Source organism: Hippocampus guttulatus, chromosome 2, assembly GCF_054856545.1.
Source record: "Hippocampus guttulatus isolate MCC_2025c chromosome 2, RoL_Hgut_1.0, whole genome shotgun sequence".
Lineage (NCBI taxonomy): Eukaryota > Metazoa > Chordata > Actinopteri > Syngnathiformes > Syngnathidae > Hippocampus > Hippocampus guttulatus.
This window is the reverse complement of record NC_141262.1, coordinates 36,120,737-36,139,810: the sequence shown is the minus strand read 5'-3', so window position 1 is coordinate 36,139,810 and position 19,074 is coordinate 36,120,737. Positions and strand designations below refer to the sequence as shown.

Sequence of the window (19,074 nt, the reverse complement as noted above, 5' to 3'; positions counted from 1 at the left end):
GACGTATTCAAAGACGCATTGATATGTTTATTTCAGAAGAGCTCACATGCATGCTACATAATTTGCAGTCTCTTTTTAGAGGCTTCATTTGTTTCTGCTTGCTAAAGTGTCAACTCTTTACATCCACGATTGATGGTCCCTGCAGCAATATCATCCTGAAGCCAAACCATCCAACAGACACATGATTTTTACATATTTTACTGGGAACATGGAATGTGTTCCATACCATTCAAAACTGGGAAGCGAGCCGAGTCTTGGCCAGCAAAGTAAATGAAGGCACATAAATAAAAAGTGAAAGACAGAAGTGGATTTCCTTCGCTCAGAACCACAGTCAGCAGGTTTTTTTAAAAAAAAGCAGCTGAAAGTAATTCTTTTATGTAAAAAAAACATTTGTGTGAAAATTTATGGAACACGCTGGGTGCACTGGATATACAAGAATACAGCTTTTTAAAAGGAAAGGAAAAATGTCAAATCCACATTCATGGAAAATGTAAGCCAAATTGATAAAAAACATTTCCAAACCGTTTGTATGCTGCCGCTACTGTTGTTGAACTGTGCAATCAATCGAGTGTTTGGCGTTCCTCAAGCGTATTCTTGTACTGAACCTATCAAACGACTGGTTCAAATGTAACTGGTCATTCAGTTTCTTGATTGGCCTCTAAAAGTGCATGCACGGACTGATAAAGCCAGGAACAACAGTGTTTGTGAGCTTCCTGGAAATGATGAAACTCATTTATATATATTTTGACTACATGAAAAAGTATTTTTTCTCAGACCAAGAGGCTCCATTTTATGTACATTTACTTTACAACAGCGGCCCTTTGATCAGGAGGAAACGGACATATTGTGTCATCAACTCCCAATTGCTTTTTGCTTCTTCTCTTCCCATTCACAACAATACAACGCGAGACAAACTAGTGATTGCTGCGCTGTCAACCACCTCATCAAGTTTCTGTGATGATCATCGCAGGATCCAAAGGTATGTTGTCCAAGTGAGCGACGGTTCAAAAAGAAGTTTCCACTCTCGTTGGATCTTTACTCGGAATGTGGAGCCTCCAACTCAAGGGCCTTGTTCAGTCCAAGGCGCTCACGGCTGTACCTCATTAAACGGCGCCTCAGTCTAGTTTGCGTGCACCCAGCTTGAGGGGACCTTTTGCAGCTTTGCGCTCTGCCCGTTTGGCCTCCAGCTCTTTCCTCCTCTCCTCACGTTTCTTCTTGGACAGCTCGGCCTTGCTCAGACCTGCTGGGCGATACGCAAACCCATCTGTATGAAATACGGGAAGTGACGCAAGCTCATTTTAAATCACTACTGCACACATCAAGACTAAGGGTAGGTCCTAACCCTTCACTGATGTATCAACTTTACCGCTGCAAAATGACGATGATAAGAGGTTGAAGTCGGTTCATCTGCAATCATGTGTTTGGGGCATTAACAACATGGATGCCTCACTGAAACTAAAAGCAAGCTAGCGGCAGTGCTTGACGTGTTTGGAAACATATGACAAAGCAATTTTGAAAATGATCTAATTGTGATACAGTACTCCCACCCCACGCCCCTCGGTAATGTCATTGTGATTTAATATGTGGTTATATTTCCCCAGTCTTCTTCCCATGTAGTTTTTTAACCAACATAAGTAAGAAATTCATATGAGACAATACACCATATCAGATAAATTATACATTCATGTTTTGATCTTAAAGCTTAGGGTTATGCTAAAATAAAGACAAACCATTAGTTTAGATGAATGACAGTTTTTATGTACTTCAATTAGCATTATTAACTTGCTAAAAAAACTGACTTACAGTCAACAACGACATTTTACCAAACAAGTGTGGCATAAACATAAATCAGATGACAACAATAATGGAAACACATTTTGGGAGTTTACTCACTTCAGTTTTTCATCTTTCATGAAACAATGATATGTACACATGCGGATTACAGTTCTTAGGCACTGAACTTATCGAGACACTAAATAAAATACCGTATTTTCACGACTATAAGGCGCCATTAAAAGTCTTAAATTTTCTCCAAAATGGACAGGACGCCTTATGATGCGGAGCGTCTTGTCTATGCGCCGAGTTCCAAAACCTGACTGAGAGCCGACACGCTGTTTATATAGAGCAAAGGCGGAAGTGACTGTGGACAAGCATGCGGCAAAGAAGTCGGCCAATGAGTGAAGGGTGGGCGTGTAAGTGGACGCTAAAGGGACGTCCCAAGCAGGTACCGACACCTGTATAGAGTGTGGCTATGTGCATTGTTGCAAAACAACTTCGGTTTTGGTTTCTAAGAACCCCCGAAAATAAATTCTAAAAAGAGACACGCCTACGAAGCTCAGTTCAAACTTCAAGCCATCGGTTATGCTTTTGGCATGCGTGCCCATCTCACAGCGGCGGTGAAAAACCGAGTCAAGCAAATGAACTCTGAGCTTGCCGTTCTTCCCGGAGGCTTGACTAAAGAACTCCAACCGCCGGACATCGGCATCAACCGGGCGTTCAAAGTAAAGTTGCGAACGGCGTGGGAACAATGGATGATCGATGGCAAACACAACTTTACAAAGAGTGAGAGGCAGCGCCGGGCGAGTTACGCCACAATTTGCGAATGGATTGTGGCCGCTTGGACGAACGTGTCTGCTTGCACGAGTTTTGGGCAAAGCCGGCATCATTTCTGTGGAGCCGCATGGCAATGAGACTGACTGACAACGAGAGGGAACACGGCGTTTTTGATGGATTACCGGTACTTGCACAATTGTTCAATTCTGATACAGAGGATGAGGACTTTGATGGATTTCTGGGTGACGATTGATCGAAAAACGCGAGTACATTGTACGATGGCTAGATAAAATACAACGGAACTCCGTTTTGCTTCCGTTGCCTTTTTAAAAACGTGTTTTTAGCTTGTATCTGTATGTCTTGGCATGCTACCGTATGCTTCAAGCTAACGTGTTTTTAGCGTGCGCGCATGCATGCCGTATGTTTAAGCTGGCGTATGTTTTACCACTTTAAAATTGCGCCCAATAATACAGTGCGTTTTGTCTATGTGTAAAATACAGAAATAGCACCCATTAATGAGACTGCGCCGAATGGTCGTGAAAATACGGTATAGATGTATCTAGAAAAGAAGGCCGACCCCGCAACAGAGGACCGTGGAAAAATTGAGTGCTAAGCTGGTATTTGGAGGTGAAAGCCAGTACAGCGAGTTGCCAGCTGGTTAAAGTATTGATGACGCTATCAATTAATGGACGTTGACTCCAAGAAAGTTTAACCCGAATTGAATTGGAGACCGTAGAAAAACAAAACACACACTTCAAGTCTCACCTTGATTTCCATCCAATGCCTCCCAACTTTCTTCAGTGCCCCAGTCTCCCGTTGAGTCTGTACCCCAGCCAGCTCCAGGCTAAAAACAAGAAAACACCACATTAATCAAAAACAGTAACTGATTTACCATAATAGCCTGTAAATAACATGTACCAGTAAACAAAACTTCTCCCTAAAAACCCCCTTACAACGCCTTTTTTTTCTCTCTGTACTCGTGTCGAATACAGTCCCACGATTTCCTGGTATCTTTTATTATCAGAGTGAATAATATGAATGAATAAAAATTGAAAACATACTGATAGAGTGTAAATGCGTTTAAAACCTGGTTTAGCTATGCGCTTGCCCCCATACCTAAAATTAAGGTCTTTCAAAAAAAAAAACGAAAATCTCGTTGCATTGTACGCTATTTTACTAATTCGAGTAAGCTTTTTTTATTCCCTTAGTTTGCTTTTAAATCTGTTCAATTCTGTTTTTAACTACCTGTAATTACAGTATGCGAAGCATATTGAGTTCTATTGTGCGCGATATATATATATTTTTTTTAAACAGCTCCCAGGTACAGCTGAGGTGCTGGTAGACACTGAAACAATGACATTTTTTTGTTTCTTATTAAGACCCGTGTGTAATATACCCCCTAGAATTGTAATTTGGAGTGAAATGGGACTAACTGCTACCCGTCGTCATGGTCCACGCGGCTCTACTGATACTAGAGATGCATTTCATCTTCAACCATCCAGCCAAAAGTGACAGCAAGCACACTACAACTCTCTGTCACCCAACAGAGGCGACAGATAGAGGGAGAAAAATTTCACACTCGCTATACAGCACAACATCACCACTCCTTACTTGATCTGAAAAATCAGTAAATCTAGCAACAAAGTCAAATGCAAACACGGAGCAGCAGTACTGTTCTAAGAGATTTTGGTTGTCAGTTAGAAGCAGAAAACTAACAAGTGTTTTTAGTGCAAAGTGTGGTCAGGGAACGAATTCAATTTGTATCTCGGGACACCACTGTATTTAAAGCATTTGATGATTCCACAATGTAAAAAAAAAAAGTTTTTATATGATTCTACATGCTTACCGTGGGGCCCGTGGCGTTTCTCTGTGCCACACAGGCGAACAGGTCGTTCCGATTGGCTCCTTTGCTCATACTGCCACCGTCCCAGTTGTACTCGCTGGCCAAGCGGACCCCCTCGGGCAGGGCGGCACCGCCGACATCCGTCTCCTCCTCGGTCCATTCGTTGCCCCAGCCCTCCTCGCCGGCGGAACTCTGACCCTGGCCCTCTTTCTCGTTGGACCAGCTGTCGTCCGCGTCCCAGCCTGAGCTGCTCCAGTCCGAGCTTTGCTTTTTCACCGTCGTGGTGGACAACGACCTGCTCGCCTACATGTGTTGCACCGTGGTGGTCGCAGTATCAGCGAGTGAGTTTAAATAATTTTTTTTTTAAAAACTAACAAAGAAGGCAAGCTAAAACGAAACCTACTTCGTGTCCACCAGTGTTTTTTTTGGATGACGCCATTCCTGACCAGTCAGTATTCCAGTCATCCTTCTCAGCTCGACCTTTATCTGAATCCTTGTAGGGGGGAAACAGCTCCAAGTGTCAAAATTCTAACACTGCGAACAAATTATACAAATTGAAAATAGGCCCAACCTCTAAACTCCCCCAATCCTCCTCGTCATCCCAGCGCTCTCCTGGCTCCTCATCATTTTCCATCCTTTCAAGAGTTTGTGATCTGTCCACGAGGCTTGAAGCAGAAGGACTGAGGGCCTGGGATGTATGTGGACCTTTCTCTACAGAATCTAAGTTGAGGAGAGAGGAGAGAAAATCATGAAATGGACACGTGTGACAATCATATTTAGGTTCTGCATTTGCATGCTGCATGAAAGTGGGCGGGGACAGTGGGGGGATTCTCCCTCTTGGTCTTCTTACTTTTCAGCAACAATGTCCTATTCCTGACCGACTTTCGCTTTTTTTTGCTACTCACAAATCCACCTCATCCCCTTTTTTTATGTGGAACCTAAGTCAGCTATTTGCTGAAAAACTCACTAATATTGGGGGGGGGATCATAACGGGAACATGACATTCAACGTTGAAATCTCTTGCATTTGGCGAAACACGTGCATTCAAATACAGTTGGACATTTTAAACGGAAACAGAAAAAAGTCCCTTGATGCAGTAAATGTCAATAGCTACAAATCTCTAAATAATGTGGTCTTTCTATCAATTTATAATCGTTGACTTATCTAGAAGGATGATGGGTGTGAAATCACTATGATTTTACTTAATTCCTACCAATGGTCCATCTCGTCACTTACACCTGGCCTCTATCTTTCAGTTTAGCGGTTGGAATGTCAAATAATTATTCAATGAGATTTTATATTTCCCAAAGGCTTAATTAATAAACAGCAAATATTTTGGAGGCCTAAGACATTTGTGAAGTCCTGTATATAAATACAAATATCAGTAGTACACACAAAAATGTTAGTTTCTTTGTGTTCAATTGCTCAAAAGTATTTGAAATGGTCCAAAACGTATTTTTGAATTTTATCAAAGGTATGCTTATCAATATCCTTGTAGTATTTTGAATGAACACAAATAAATCAAAATTGAAGTTGCTCAGCTGTCAGCTATTTTTTCACCGCTTTGTGCTGATGTTTTACGTTTTTGCTGCGGTATTATTTCCTTTTTTGTCTTCGTAAAAGTTATATAAAATAATTCAACAGTTTTGTCAGGCTATGCTTGTTGCAGATAAAGTTGTGGCTTGAGCAAAGTCCATCCATCCATTTTCCGAACCGCTTGATCCTCAGTAGGGTCGCGGGGGGTGCTGGAGCCCATCCCAGCTGTCTTCGGGCAGTGGGCGGGGGACACCCTGAATCGGTTGCCAGCCAATCGCAGGGCACACAGAGACGAACAACCATCCACGCTCACATTCACACCTAGGGACAATTTAGAGCGTCCAATCAGCCTGACATGCACGTTTTTGGAATGTGGGAGGAAACCGGAGCACCCGGAGAAAACCCACGCAGACCCGGGGAGAACATGCAAACTCCACACAGGGAGGCCGGAGCTGGAATTGAACCCGGTACCTCTGCACTGTGAAGTCAACGTGCTAACCACTGGACTACCGGGCCGCCTTGGCTTGAGCAAAGTATTTTGCAAATATATATATATAATAATATATATAATAATATATATATATAATATTTACATCATACAAAACTACGATATACCAAGTGAGACAACAACACATCGGCAAATATGGACATGCTGTACCGCTCCAAAAAAGGTGCCACCAAATCCTGTGCCGGTTAGGCGACCAAGTGAAAAAGTCTGTTACCAATGCTTAAGTTCGTGTAAATCCCTGAATAATTAATGTCAAGATGCTTTACCGGGAATATTATTATTTTAATCAAATCATCTTTAAACCATTTATTTTTAAAGGTAATGTTGCAAAGTGGGTTTGAAATGATCCTGAAGTGTTTCGGGATTATAGTCTGATATATTGATGTTTCACAGTCATCTGCGCCTTACCAGGGCTTCCACCTGTGCTGCCGGGAGTCACGCTGGTGGCGTTTGAAGCCACGCCACCCTCAGGCGCCACGCCTCCCACTGTCCCTGGTGCGTTGCGTATCAATTTGGATGTCAGCGAGGACATGCCAGTCACAGCCCAGCCAGTCCAACCGGAAGAGGCACCAGGTGGCTGAGCACACGACCCAACATCCTTTTCTGTTAAACACAAGGAATTGTGAGTTCATCATCTTTTTTTGCCTATTTTAGAATTGAACTCAGCCGTATTCATGACTAAGTCCAATTTCTTTTTTCAACCGCATATTGTTGAAATAAATTGACAATAAGACCATTTCATTCTTGCAACTAAGACAAAATCTTTATCATTTCTGGGTCGGCATTACCTCATCCATAAAGACTTGGGCTTTGGAGATGGAGGGCATCGGTTTCAAACGCTAACACAGATTTTAAAAACTGGTAACTTGTTGGAGAAACTACTCTGTTTCCGAGTTACAGTCGTGGTGCCCTTGAGCAAGGCACCATGCCTTCTCCTGATTCTGTGCCCCTTTCACTCTGACATCTCATTTCTTTGCATGCCTGCATGTCTGTGTTGAACTTCCCCTTAGAGATAATGAGTCAAATAAAGTAAATTAACAAAAGCATAATTCTTGGTATATCTGGTGAAACAAAATTATTCTGCGTTGACAAATATGAATTCATATTCATCCATCCATCCATCTTCTACCGCTTATCCGGGGCCGGGTCGCGGGGGTAGCAGCTGAGCAGGGAAGCCCAGACTTCCCTCTCCCTAGCTACTTCTTCCAGCTCTCCCCGGGGGATCCCGAGGCATTCCCAGGCCAGCTGGGTGACATAGTCTCTCCAGCGTGTCCTGGGTCTTCCTCTGGGTCTCCTCCCGGTGGGACATGCCCGGCACACCTCACCAGGGAGGCGTTCAGGAGGCATCCGAATCAGATGCCCGCGCCACCTCATCTGGCTCCTCTCGATGTGGAGGAGAAGCGGCTCGACTCTGAGGCCCTCCCGGATGATCGAGCTTCTCACCTCATCTCTAAGGGAGAGCCCGGACACCCTGCGGAGAAAACTCATTTCGGCCGTTTGTAACCGGGATCTCGTTCTTTCGGTCACGACCCATAGCTCGTGACCATAGATGAGGGTTGGAACGTAGATCGACCGGTAAATTGAGAGCTTCGCCCTTTGGCTCAGCTCCTTCTTCACCACGACAGACCGATACAAAGTCCGCATCACAGCAGACGCTGCACCGATCCGCCTGCCGATCTCTCGCTCCCTCCTGCCCTCACTCGTGAACAAGACCCCAAGATACTTAAACTCCTCCACTTGGGGCAAGATCTCCTTCCCGACCCGGAGGGGGCACTCCACCCTTTTCCGACTGAGGACCATGGTTTCAGATTTGGAGGTGCTGATCTTCATCCCAACCGCTTCCCACTCGGCTGCGAAACGCTCCAGTGAGAGTTGGAGAGCCCTGCTTGAAGGAGCCAACAGTACCACATCATCTGCAAAAAGCAGGGATGCAATACTGAGGCCACCAAAACGGACGCCCTCAACGCTTCGGCTGCGCCTAGAAATTCTGTCCATAAAGATTATGAACAGAATCGGCGACAAAGGGCAGCCTTGGCGGAGTCCTACCCCCACTGGAAACGATTCCGACTTACTGCCGGCAATGCCAACCAAACTCTGACATCGGTGGTATAGTGACCGAATAGCCCGTATCAGGGGGTTCGGTACCCCATACCCACGAAGCACCCCCCACAGAACTGCCCGAGGGACACGGTCAAACGCCTTCTCCAAGTCCACAAAACACATGTAGACTGGTTGGGCGAATTCCCACATACCCTCGAGGACCCTGCTAAGGGTGTAGAGCTGGTCCACTGTTCCACGGCCGGGACGAAAACCACACTGCTCCTCCTCAATCTGAGGCTGGACTTCCTGACGGACCCTCCTCTCCAGCACCCCTGAATAGACCTTACCAGGGAGGCTGAGGAGTGTGATCCCTCTGTAGTTGGAACACACCCTCCGGTCCCCCTTTTTAAAAAGAGGGACCACCACCTGCCAACCCAGAGGCACTCTCCCCGCTGACCATGCGATGTTGCAGGGCAACAGGACAGCCCCACAACATCCAGAGCCTTGAGGAACTCCGGGCGGATCTCATCCACCTTGCCACCGAGGAGCTTTTTAACCACATCGATGACTTCGACCACAGAGATAGGAGAGCCCACCTCAGAGTCCCCAGACTCTGCTTCCTATTCATTTCAAATGTGATCATTATTGATTGGCTCTAATATAACTGTAATGTATGTTTAATTGGTGGAGATTACTTTTAGTTGGTGGAGATTGCTATTGCATCAGAATGATAAATTCTAAACAGCTGCAAGAAAAACCATGTGAACCCTTTGGAATTCCCCGGATTTCTGCACAAATTGGTCATAAAATGTATTCTGATCTTCCTCTGAGTCACAACAATACATAAACAGTCCGCTTGAACTAATGCCACACAGACAATAGGTTCTCCTGTATTTTTATTGAACACACATGTAAACATGAAGATCAGAACACATTTCCTGATCAATTTATTCAGAAATTCAGGTAATTCCAAAGGGTTCACAGACTTTTTCTCGCAACTGCAGTCAATTACAAACGCATCCGATATCTGGTCACAAGTGTAATATCAAAAAAACAAAAGACAACTGTTTTGTACCAATCTCAGCAAGCTTGGTGGGATCTTCTGACACAGTTTCCAGCTTGGAGATAAAACTCTTGATGGCTTTGAAAGACTGACAGAGATCAAAGTAAGCAGAAAATCACATGACAAGGGAAAGCAACAGAAATGACTAAATCATGCATGAAGCTCCAAATGTGTGTACTTAAGAGTGAAAAAGTACCTGCTCTCTGACGCTCTTGTCAGGGTCGACAGTAACAGAACAGAGTGTGGGCAAAATTCGGGCAGCAACCTCGGTTAGGCTGTAATAGTTGTGTGTGGCAGCGAAGCCGAGCACACCAGCAGAACGCGAGGCTGCGAATGGGTCTTTCGTTGCTCGCGAGAAGGCAGAAATCAGAACTCTCTGTCGCGTCTGTGAAGATAAGGACCGGTTGCTTGGTATTATCATTTATTTGTATTGTTTTGTGTTTTTTGTTATTGTAAAGTGTCCTTGGGTGTCTTGAAAGGCGCTTATAAATAAAATGTATTATTATTAATTATTATTATTATTTTTTTTTTGAGTGTCTTGAATGTGCCTGAAAAAAACCATGACATACAATTGTCTAAATTGCTTACGTTCTCTATTTTATTGGTAGACACTATTTTCTTTCTTTCTTCAACTCAACTGTATTTATCAAACAGCCATCGCTGCACACAAAGTGCCGTACATGGAGCAACTAACGTATACAACGGTAAAGCAACAAATCAGTAACAAAGACGGTAGGAAGCACCGAACAGCAAAACCAAGATCAAATCTGAGTCATGCTGAGTCAAATGCCAAAGAATACAAGTGAGTTCTGAGGCGGGTTTTAAAGATGGGCAGCGAGGAGGCTTGCCGAATGTTCAGTGGGAGCTCATTCCAGAGAGAGGGACCGGCATCGGGAAAGGCTCGATCCCCTCTGGGCCTCCATTTAGTTCATAGTTCTTCACATCTTTAACAGAGTTGGAAAATGTTTGTGTAATGCAATGACAATACAAAACAATTACATTTTCTCCAAAAGAATAACTGAAATTGAATTTATGCATTCCAGGCCTCGACCTTTCACCTCACCATCTGAAACTTTAAAATACTGAATGGTTCGTTTTAAGTGTCGAAGTAAAAAGTGTGTCTAGTTAACTCATTCACTCCCAAAGACGTATTGAGGTGTCTTTTCAGATGCCACACATTTAAACCCAGCTCCTCATGTTATATTGACTGTACTTAAAAAGGGTCTGAAAATGGCCAGTACAGTCAATATAACATGAGGAGCTGGGATTAAAGGTGTGGCGTCTGAAAAGACATCTAAATACGTCTTTGGGAGTGAATGAGTTAATTGTTTCCTAAGTGCAAAAACAAGATGCAAACATAAAACTGTTTCGAGATGTGAGGCACGCTTTACCTCACTCACAAGTAAACCGATGGAAAACAAACAGATCAGTTGTCTCTCATCTAGTCCCGTTTTCAAATTCTTGATTATTTTTCAATTCAGGACTTCACCCCGAGATATCATTTCGAATTCCAATGTATTTGACCGCCAAATGTTTTGAGCTCTGAGTGTTGACTCTTCTATTGTTTTGCAATCTTTGCGATTGTGACTTACACCGGCATTGAGGTAGGAGGCGATCTTTCCCAGGCAGACAGTGGTGTTGCATCGGATCGGGCCCTGCTCATCCCGAGCCTGGAGCCTTGCAAAATGGCGCATGAGCTCCTGGTTCAAGTTGCTTTCGTTCAGTTTGGGAGCCAACAGCAACATGGACTGAGCAGAGCAGGAGGGAGAGGGAGGGAGATGCTGCATCAGACAAACGTATGTAGACCTCAAAGAAAAAATGGGGTTGCATTTGGAGTGAGCACATACCTTAACCGTTTGCTCCCTGATGGCAGGGTTGGTGTCAGTAAAGCCGTGAACAACATGAGGGAAAATTTGGGAATTCACAGCTGCCTCGTTAAGATATTGAATAAACTGCTCCATCTAGAGGCAGAGAGAAGAGAAAAAAAGTCCAGTCGTGCCTTGAGATAGGAGTGACCGACTTAAGCATTTTTTGAAATACAAGCCGACGCGCGGCTAACTTTTTGGTGCCTTCAAGCTCAGACTTGGAATACGAGCACTGTATGGTAGCAGTGAACTCAACTCCCTTCACAACAATGACAACTGTGGCAAATAATGAACAGCTGTTTATGCTGTTTAATGCCACCCCCGGTTGAAGTTCACTGTCAAACTAAAGATAAAACAAGAGAATTACACGTTGTGTGTTGAAAACAACCACACATCTTAAGAGTTCACTTCACCCGCTTAATGCTAATAGCAAATAGCATCTTTGTTGTTGAGCAATAATCGAAAGGTACTAGGTCAAGTCATAAAATCTTTATCCTCTGTGAAGAACTAATAATGGTGCCGTAACGGTGAGGTGACAGGAATTGATATATCTCAACGAGCAGCACATCAGTCTATTTTGTCTTGTACTAGCCACAAGTGGCCAAGACAAACACTTCAGAGAAAAACGCACAATGGCCCGTCAGTCGACGCAATGTGACAAAAACAGTTTCATTCTTTTTAATCAAATCATTACTGTATGTTTTTAGAAAGTACAAACCCAACGCCAATGAAGTTGGGACATTGTGCTAAACATAAATAATAACGGAATAATGACTTGCAAATCGTGTTCAATCGAATACACGACACAGACTAGATATTCAATATTCCAACTGATAAACTATCGTTTTTAGCAAATAATCATCAACTTTGAATTTTATGTCCCAAAAAGCCGCGACAGGTGAAAAAAAGATTGAGAAAATTGCGGAAGGATCGTAAAACACTCGTTTGCAACATCCCACGGCTGAACTGGCAACACGTGGGTGGCATGACTGCATAGAAAAAGAGTTTCCCTGACTCGCTCAGTCATTCACAAGCAGAGATGGGGCGAGGTTCACTTCTTTGTGAAGAACTATGTGAGAAAACTGTCAACCAGTTGAAGGACAGCATCCCTATTGTACAATTGCACGGAATTCAGAGATTTCATCACCTGAGGTTATTAAAAGAAAAGGTATTATAACACAGTGGTAAACGTGACCCTGTTTTTTGGAACATGTTGCATCCATATAAATCTAAGTTAATTATTTGCCAAAACCGGAGATGATCAGTTTGAACATGAAATATCTTGTCTTTGTAGAGTATTCGATTAAATGTACGCAGCACATGATTTGCAGATCAATGTATTCAGGTTTTATTTATATTCAACCCAACATCGCAACTTCATTGGAATTGGGTTTGTAGAATGATACGGGGAGTGTCTATTACCGTTGGTACTCTGAAATTACTCCGACAGCACTAGTCTTATTGGATGCGCCTGCTGACATCACTGTGACGCCTTGAGAAGTGTTAAATTTGAGAGCACGTCGTACCGCGGCAATCGACCGCGCAATGAACGGGTTTGTTGACAACGCATTATGCATTACTAGGTTCACTATGAAAAGGCCATTAATTACGGTATTCGTTTTCAGATGTTTCCCATAAACATGGAATCATCTTAAGAAAAGTCTCTGTCCGTGTGTAAAGGTTGACATTTACCCAGGACTTTCTCCCGGTTGCCCTTCTGATTGTTCCGAACGATGGACTTTACGTGATATTTCTTGTTCTTGTTCTCAATCTGCACTTGTTGCCGACAGTGGTGTTAGAGGAGCAGAAGATTTTGCAGTAAAAGCAGTTTGATGCGCAAGAGCTTCCGCGGCACAAAAATTGCACAGATAATGCAAATGTTATCGTTGTTTGTTCACCGTCGCGCGAGAACCGTGGCAACTACATCATCGGCAATAGAAAAAGACCCGCATTGCACCGAATGGAGTCAGGGCACCATGTAGTAACAAACGGCATAAGAACATCATTTTGCACAACTCCGACACGTAACAGAATTTACTACTTCATGAGTTAGAATTTGGTGTTTAATGGGCAAAACTTTGGCATGTATGGATTCTTTTTAAAAGGGCTAAAATTGCATGAGAAAAATCAGCTGAGCAATTCCTCGGTTGCACCTTAATTCTACTAAAGAGTACATTAGCCCATGGGACTCGGCCGTCCGCACGAGGGAGAGATTTTGCTACTGTGAACATGCATTAAGTACCTGCTGAAGCAGTCGTATTCTCATGGCCCTGTCTGTGGAGGAAAACATCTTCACAATGACGGGGATGATCTTCTGTTGGTATTCTTCAGCAGAGAGGAACTTCCCCACCTGGTTGACATTTTTGAAGACACTTGAGCTGAAACGCTCCTTCTAAATGAGTTCTATGTTGGAAATACATTTGTAAGTACGGCGTTTGCTATTGTTGATTATCCTGGCGGCGGTAATGCTCAATGTAAATTTCATCACAGGGCATAGCTCTGTGTTGTAGCAAAGAAATCTGCAATACACATCACCACGTATCTTGCTTCTGTCATTGAAAAAGGTATTTACAGAAAGCTGCGATGTTTTGTTTTTTCTCACGAGGGAAGAAAAGGAGGCGTCAGCCAGCCACAACGTATTTCAGAGGACGCCTGTATTTGACAAAACGAGGCATTTAACTTGCTAAGCTGTTTGAGCCACTCTGGCATGAACAAGTATTCAAAAGAGATATAGGACTGACCTTGAAAAGTGGCGTGAGGACTATGGCGCCGGCGTTTCCAAACTCGAAGGCAGTGAGCAGTTGAGGCAGGACTTTGTGTTTACAGAAGTCCTCTGGGAAAGAGTCCAGGTTGTCACTCAGGTCCTGGAAGAACTGCCGCTTCTCCGCCGGCTCCTTAATCTGAGAAAGAGTTATAATCCAATGTTATTTGTCAATTCATATAATCAACGAGTGAAAGCATAAAGATGACGTGATGAGTATCACTGAAGAGTGATGTGACTTTGTGGAGCTGGAACAAATATAGATGGAATTTATGTCAAAACAAATCACTGTTCTAGGTGAGTGGCTGTTTTTTATGTGAGAATGTGCACCTGGATCTCCTCCAGGAAGAGGTTGCTCTCCACAAAGCTGTTACCGAGGAACCCTCCGGGGCTTCTGCAGTTTTGGAGGAAGCGGGCCGGATTGGGCCGAGCCCGTGGATTGGCACCCACTAGCTCACAGTAGTGAGGAACCAGAGCCTTAGGGATCTGCGAGTACAGAGCATGACCATGGAGCAAACTGAAGCACACTCGTAACATAGCAATTAACCGGGCTGTCACTTATGTCGCGCTTTTCTATCTTTGCTACTAAAAGCGCTTTACACGGACGGTGTCCTCGTTTACCTACTGATGGTGCAGCATAGGAGATAGTGAGGATAAACTATCTTGCTCAGGGACACGTTGACAAGGTTACAATGGCCGGGGATTGAACCCCCAACCTTTGGGTTGGGAAACGACCACTCCATCACTGAGCCATGCCGCCCCCCCAATCACAAATTTGCAGCAACACTTTGACATCAAGGCTATAAAAATGAACTCAAGTCATTTCATTTCTTGTTTTAAACAATGTATAATAGCTGAAACACCAAACACTGAATCAATAAAACCTATGAAAATAATTCTAAACAGTGATGAAAAGAACAGTCTCCTCCTCCAAGAAAAACCACCACAAGAATTACTGAAATGAAAAGAAATCTTCAAATGTATATATATATATATATATATATATATATATATATATATATATATATATATATTCAAGTGACTAACCTTCCCGAGTGAACGAAGTGAGGACGTGCGGGAAAGTGGCCCATTAAATACTTCCCAGATCAGACAGCCTAACCGCCACACTTCCCTCGCCCTGCAAAAGAAACACCTTTTTAAAAAAGGGGAATTGCATTTGCCAGTACTTGATCTATTTCGTACGCTGTCTGCTGCAGTCATGACAAGACCTGAAAACATGCTCTCTCCTGGAATTTCTCACCATTTTTCTCCACTGCAATTGGGTGTCTCAGGTGGGTCATACTTCTCCATGTCCGGGTAAATGGACTTTGGATCAGGAAGTGAGGCCCCGCTTGGATCACATTGTTCCGGGGCAACATGATCGAGTGCCCCCAGCTTCCACTCTCCTGCTCGGTCGACAAAGATGGCCCACAAGCCCAAGTTGTTATGGAGCAGGTGGCAATCATTCACCAGGAAACTCAGAGCTTTCTGATGGAAATACAAACAAATAAATTGAGTCCAAGTTAAAGGACACTTGAAGAGGGATGCCAGGGGAAAGAAAAAAAAAGCTCAATTGACATGACCTAAACCATAAAAAAAGTGACTCACTATTATCTGATGCAGACCCCAGGAGACCTCCAGTTCACTAGGAGCACCCTTCAGGTGAACGACTAGTGGCGTCACTGGTTCAGTAACCAGGTACAAACTCTTGTCCGTCTGGAATGAGATTTGAAATAAGACAAAGGGGACAAATGTCACAAATCTCAATAAAAGCACTGAAAAAAAACTAATCAAAAATGATGATGCGTGATGTATTGCCTAAAGTAGCAAATGCATTGAAAAGGTTTTATGGCTCTTTCAGGGCACGGTTTCATGACTACATTACTGTAGATGAGTGGCTCCCCAACCACTGGTCCTGTGGTACCAGGCCACACATACGTAATTATTTGGAGAAAAAAAAATCATATCAGCAGCCGCCGCCTCTCCCCGTTACAGGAGCACCAAGACAGGCAACCCATCAAAGTACTTTGTATTTCATTTTTGTCCCAGTTGCCCCCATTGTTGGAAGTCCTCTTTGCCAACTGCCAACCCCTGAGGTCATGACTGTGGGTGTGCAATTCCAGGGTTCCCACTCTTCCACTTGCTTTTTATTTACGGAACTTTTAAGGACTTTTGAGGGCTAAATTAGCAATTTTAAAGACTTTTTCTCCATTCGGCAGGGTTTCACGGTGTATTTAATGAACAGAAAGCCCCATATCACCGAGCGGGTGTTCAAATCATTGCTGCCAAAGGAAGGGCACGTGTTTATTTTCAGGGGCAATCAGCTAACCCTTTATTTGACATACTGTAGGTCAAATTGTCCCGAAATGACCCGAAGTGATCACGTGATCATCATCGGAACTGATCGGAGACGGCGGGAAAAACAGAGCGGGAACTAGGAAGGCATGTGGCGTTAATTTTTAAGGATTTTTATTGATTTTAGAAGCTTTCCTTGAAAAGTAAGGACAATTAAGAACATAATTTTTACAACTTCTTTTTTTATGGATTTCTATGAACTTTAAGGACCCGTGGGAACCATGTTGACCCTCACATGGCAGAGTAAACACGCACCTCCAAGCCGTCAACGTAGGCCAGGATGTTGGGGTGGCGAAGGGTCTTCATCCGCTTGAAGGCTGCCTTTGCCAGCTGCGCCTGTTGTTCTGACCCCTGAGCCACCTCGTGCATGAACACAGACACCGGCTCTCCATTGGACTGAGAAGAGAAATGTGTGAAATCGAGTACTCGTACACATGGTTAACTTTTTAGAATATATTTCAATTCAGTTGCTGCTAGTTTTCTGTTAAATGTACCAGTACCTGTTAAAAAAAATGTACCATATTTAAATTATGTTGACTTGATTACTATTAAATCTCTCTCTCAATTTCGATCATCACTTGAAAACTGGTTGTACAACCAGATTTCCAATGGTATTTGTCCACTGAAATTTTGTTTCTACTTTTGTTTCCAAATAACATGCCTTTTATAAATAAATGGAAGACGAGAGTAAGCTGGCATTCAATACTACATTGGGATTTATCATCGGGAACGTTTAAAATTTGATATGATGACAACTGGTCAGTGAGGATGACACTGACAGCTTAACGATTACGGTACAGTTGGATTTATCAAGATCGACGTGCGGACACACACACAAAATATAATAATAGAAACATCAAGTCATCAAAGTGTATCAGTCGTGGCTTTTGATGCGGCTAACACTGGGTGACGTGGCGACAAATACGTGACCGGAGTAAGATGCCGTTTCTTAAAGCGCTTTTGGTACGACGTTTACAATTACATTTAGAAACGACCCACCGCAATAACAAGAGAATGGGCAGCATTTAAAAGTAAACTGGTATATCGAACAAGTGTTGTGATTTTAGTGGGCTTCAACAGGCCGAAACTAGCTAAGTGTTGGCTAAGGATCGGGAGAGCTATGTATCTTTTTACCTTTCGCTTGCCACGATGTAATGACCATATTCCAGACTTTTCTTGGCTGTCTGGAAGAATTTCATAAGCGAAGTCTTTGACGGGATCCCTGGCAAAAAAGGACCACATCTCCTCTTTCGAACACACACCTCATCAAACAAACATACTCGATACCAAGTGGAGAAGAACTGCGAGCTCGTAAACGGAAACCGCTGGAAAAGCTTCTGAGGAAACACGGGCTCGGCATAAGGTTCCGTTGTCATGCTTTAAAATAATAAAAATAAAATACACACACACACAAGATTTTTGGCCCACTCTTCTTAACAGAATTGCTTATAAAAAAAAAATCCTCGTCTCACCCCCCCCCTCGGGTGGTGTCCGTCCCTCATTCAGCTCGGGTCCTCTACCAGAGGCCAGGAAGCTTGAGGGTTCTGCGCAGTATCCTCGCTGTTCCCAGCACTGCGCTTTTCTGGACCGAGATGTCCGATGTTGTTCCCGGGATCTGTTGCAACCGCTCATCTAGTTTGGGGGTCACTGCCCCGAGTGCTCCGACCACCGCAGGCACGACTGTCACCTTTACCTTGCAGGCTCTCTCCGGCTCCTCTCTGAGCCCTTGGTATTTCTCCAGTTTCTCGCGTTCCTTCTTTCTGATGTTTCCATCACTTGGGACCGCGGCATCCACTACAACGGCTTTCCTCTGCCCTTTATCTATGATCACGATATCCGGTTGGTTCGCCATTACCATCTTGTCAGTCTGGATCTGGAAGTCCCACAGGATCTTCGCTCCTGGTGGTGGATCATTCTCCACCACCTTCGGAGGTGTTTCCCATTTTGACCTTGGGGTTTCCAGTCCATACTGCGCACAGATGTTTCGCTGGACTATGCCAGCCGCCTGGTTATGGCGTTCCATGTAGGCTTTCCCTGCCGGCATCTTACACCCTGCAGTTATGTGTTGGATCGTCTCAGGTGCCTCTTTGCACAACCTACACCTTGGGTCTTGTCTGGTGTGGTACATCTGGGCCTCGATGGCTCTGGTGCTCAGGGCCTGCTCCTGAGCAGCCAGGATGAGTGCCTCTGTGCTGTCCTTCAGGCCGGCCCTCTCTAGCCACTGATCGGACTTCTTAAGATCACTTCAGTTATGGTCCGGTGGTACATCCCGTGTAGGGGCTTGTCCTCCCATGATGGTCCCTCTTCCAGCGCCTCATCCTCTCTTCCCCATTGTCTGAGACATTCTCCGAGTACGTCATCCGTTGGAGCCTTCTCCTTGATGTATTCATGGAGCTTGGATGTTTCATCCTGGACTGTGGCTCTCACACTCACTAGTCCCCGGCCTCCTTCCTTTCGGCTTGCGTACAGTCTCAGGGTGCTGGATTTGGGATGGAACCCTCCGTGCATGGTTAGGAGCTTTCGGGTCTTAACGTCCGTGGTCTGAATCTC

The 19,074-nt window shown here is 44.1% G+C and overlaps 1 protein-coding gene across 2 annotated transcripts; it reads right to left on the bottom strand.

The window, feature by feature from the left end:
- Positions 1-6: 6 nt before the first annotated feature.
- On the bottom strand, positions 7-17,841 carry scyl1 (SCY1-like, kinase-like 1). Of its 2 annotated transcripts, none has more exons than XM_086105914.1 (18): positions 17,659-17,841; positions 16,780-16,920; positions 15,778-15,885; positions 15,431-15,657; positions 15,217-15,307; positions 14,500-14,655; positions 14,150-14,308; positions 13,651-13,758; positions 11,391-11,504; positions 11,136-11,291; positions 9,740-9,928; positions 9,556-9,631; positions 6,849-7,043; positions 4,968-5,116; positions 4,800-4,889; positions 4,400-4,699; positions 3,319-3,397; positions 7-1,243 (listed from the first exon to the last, which is right to left on the bottom strand). In XM_086105914.1, exons 1-18 carry the CDS (start codon positions 17,764-17,766, stop codon positions 1,116-1,118), a joined length of 2,574 nt encoding a protein of 857 aa, XP_085962040.1. In that variant the 5' UTR covers positions 17,767-17,841; the 3' UTR covers positions 7-1,115. The 2 variants fall into 2 exon arrangements, with proteins under 2 accessions (XP_085962040.1, XP_085962041.1); XM_086105915.1 differs by having other exon boundaries at positions 7-1,240.
- Positions 17,842-19,074: the final 1,233 nt, after the last annotated feature.

Excerpts from the sequence above, each read along its gene's own strand:
- scyl1 (XM_086105914.1), bottom strand. The coding sequence starts at position 17,766 with ATGTGGTCCTTTTTTGCCAGGGATCCCGTCAAAGACTTCGCTTATGAA. Across the intron at positions 15,886-16,779 it reads CCTACGTTGACGGCTTGGAG|ACGGACAAGAGTTTGTACCT; the intron begins GTGCGTGTTTAC and ends ATCTCATTCCAG. Across the intron at positions 14,656-15,216 it reads CACTTCGTTCACTCGGGAAG|ATCCCTAAGGCTCTGGTTCC; the intron begins GTTAGTCACTTG and ends CTGTACTCGCAG.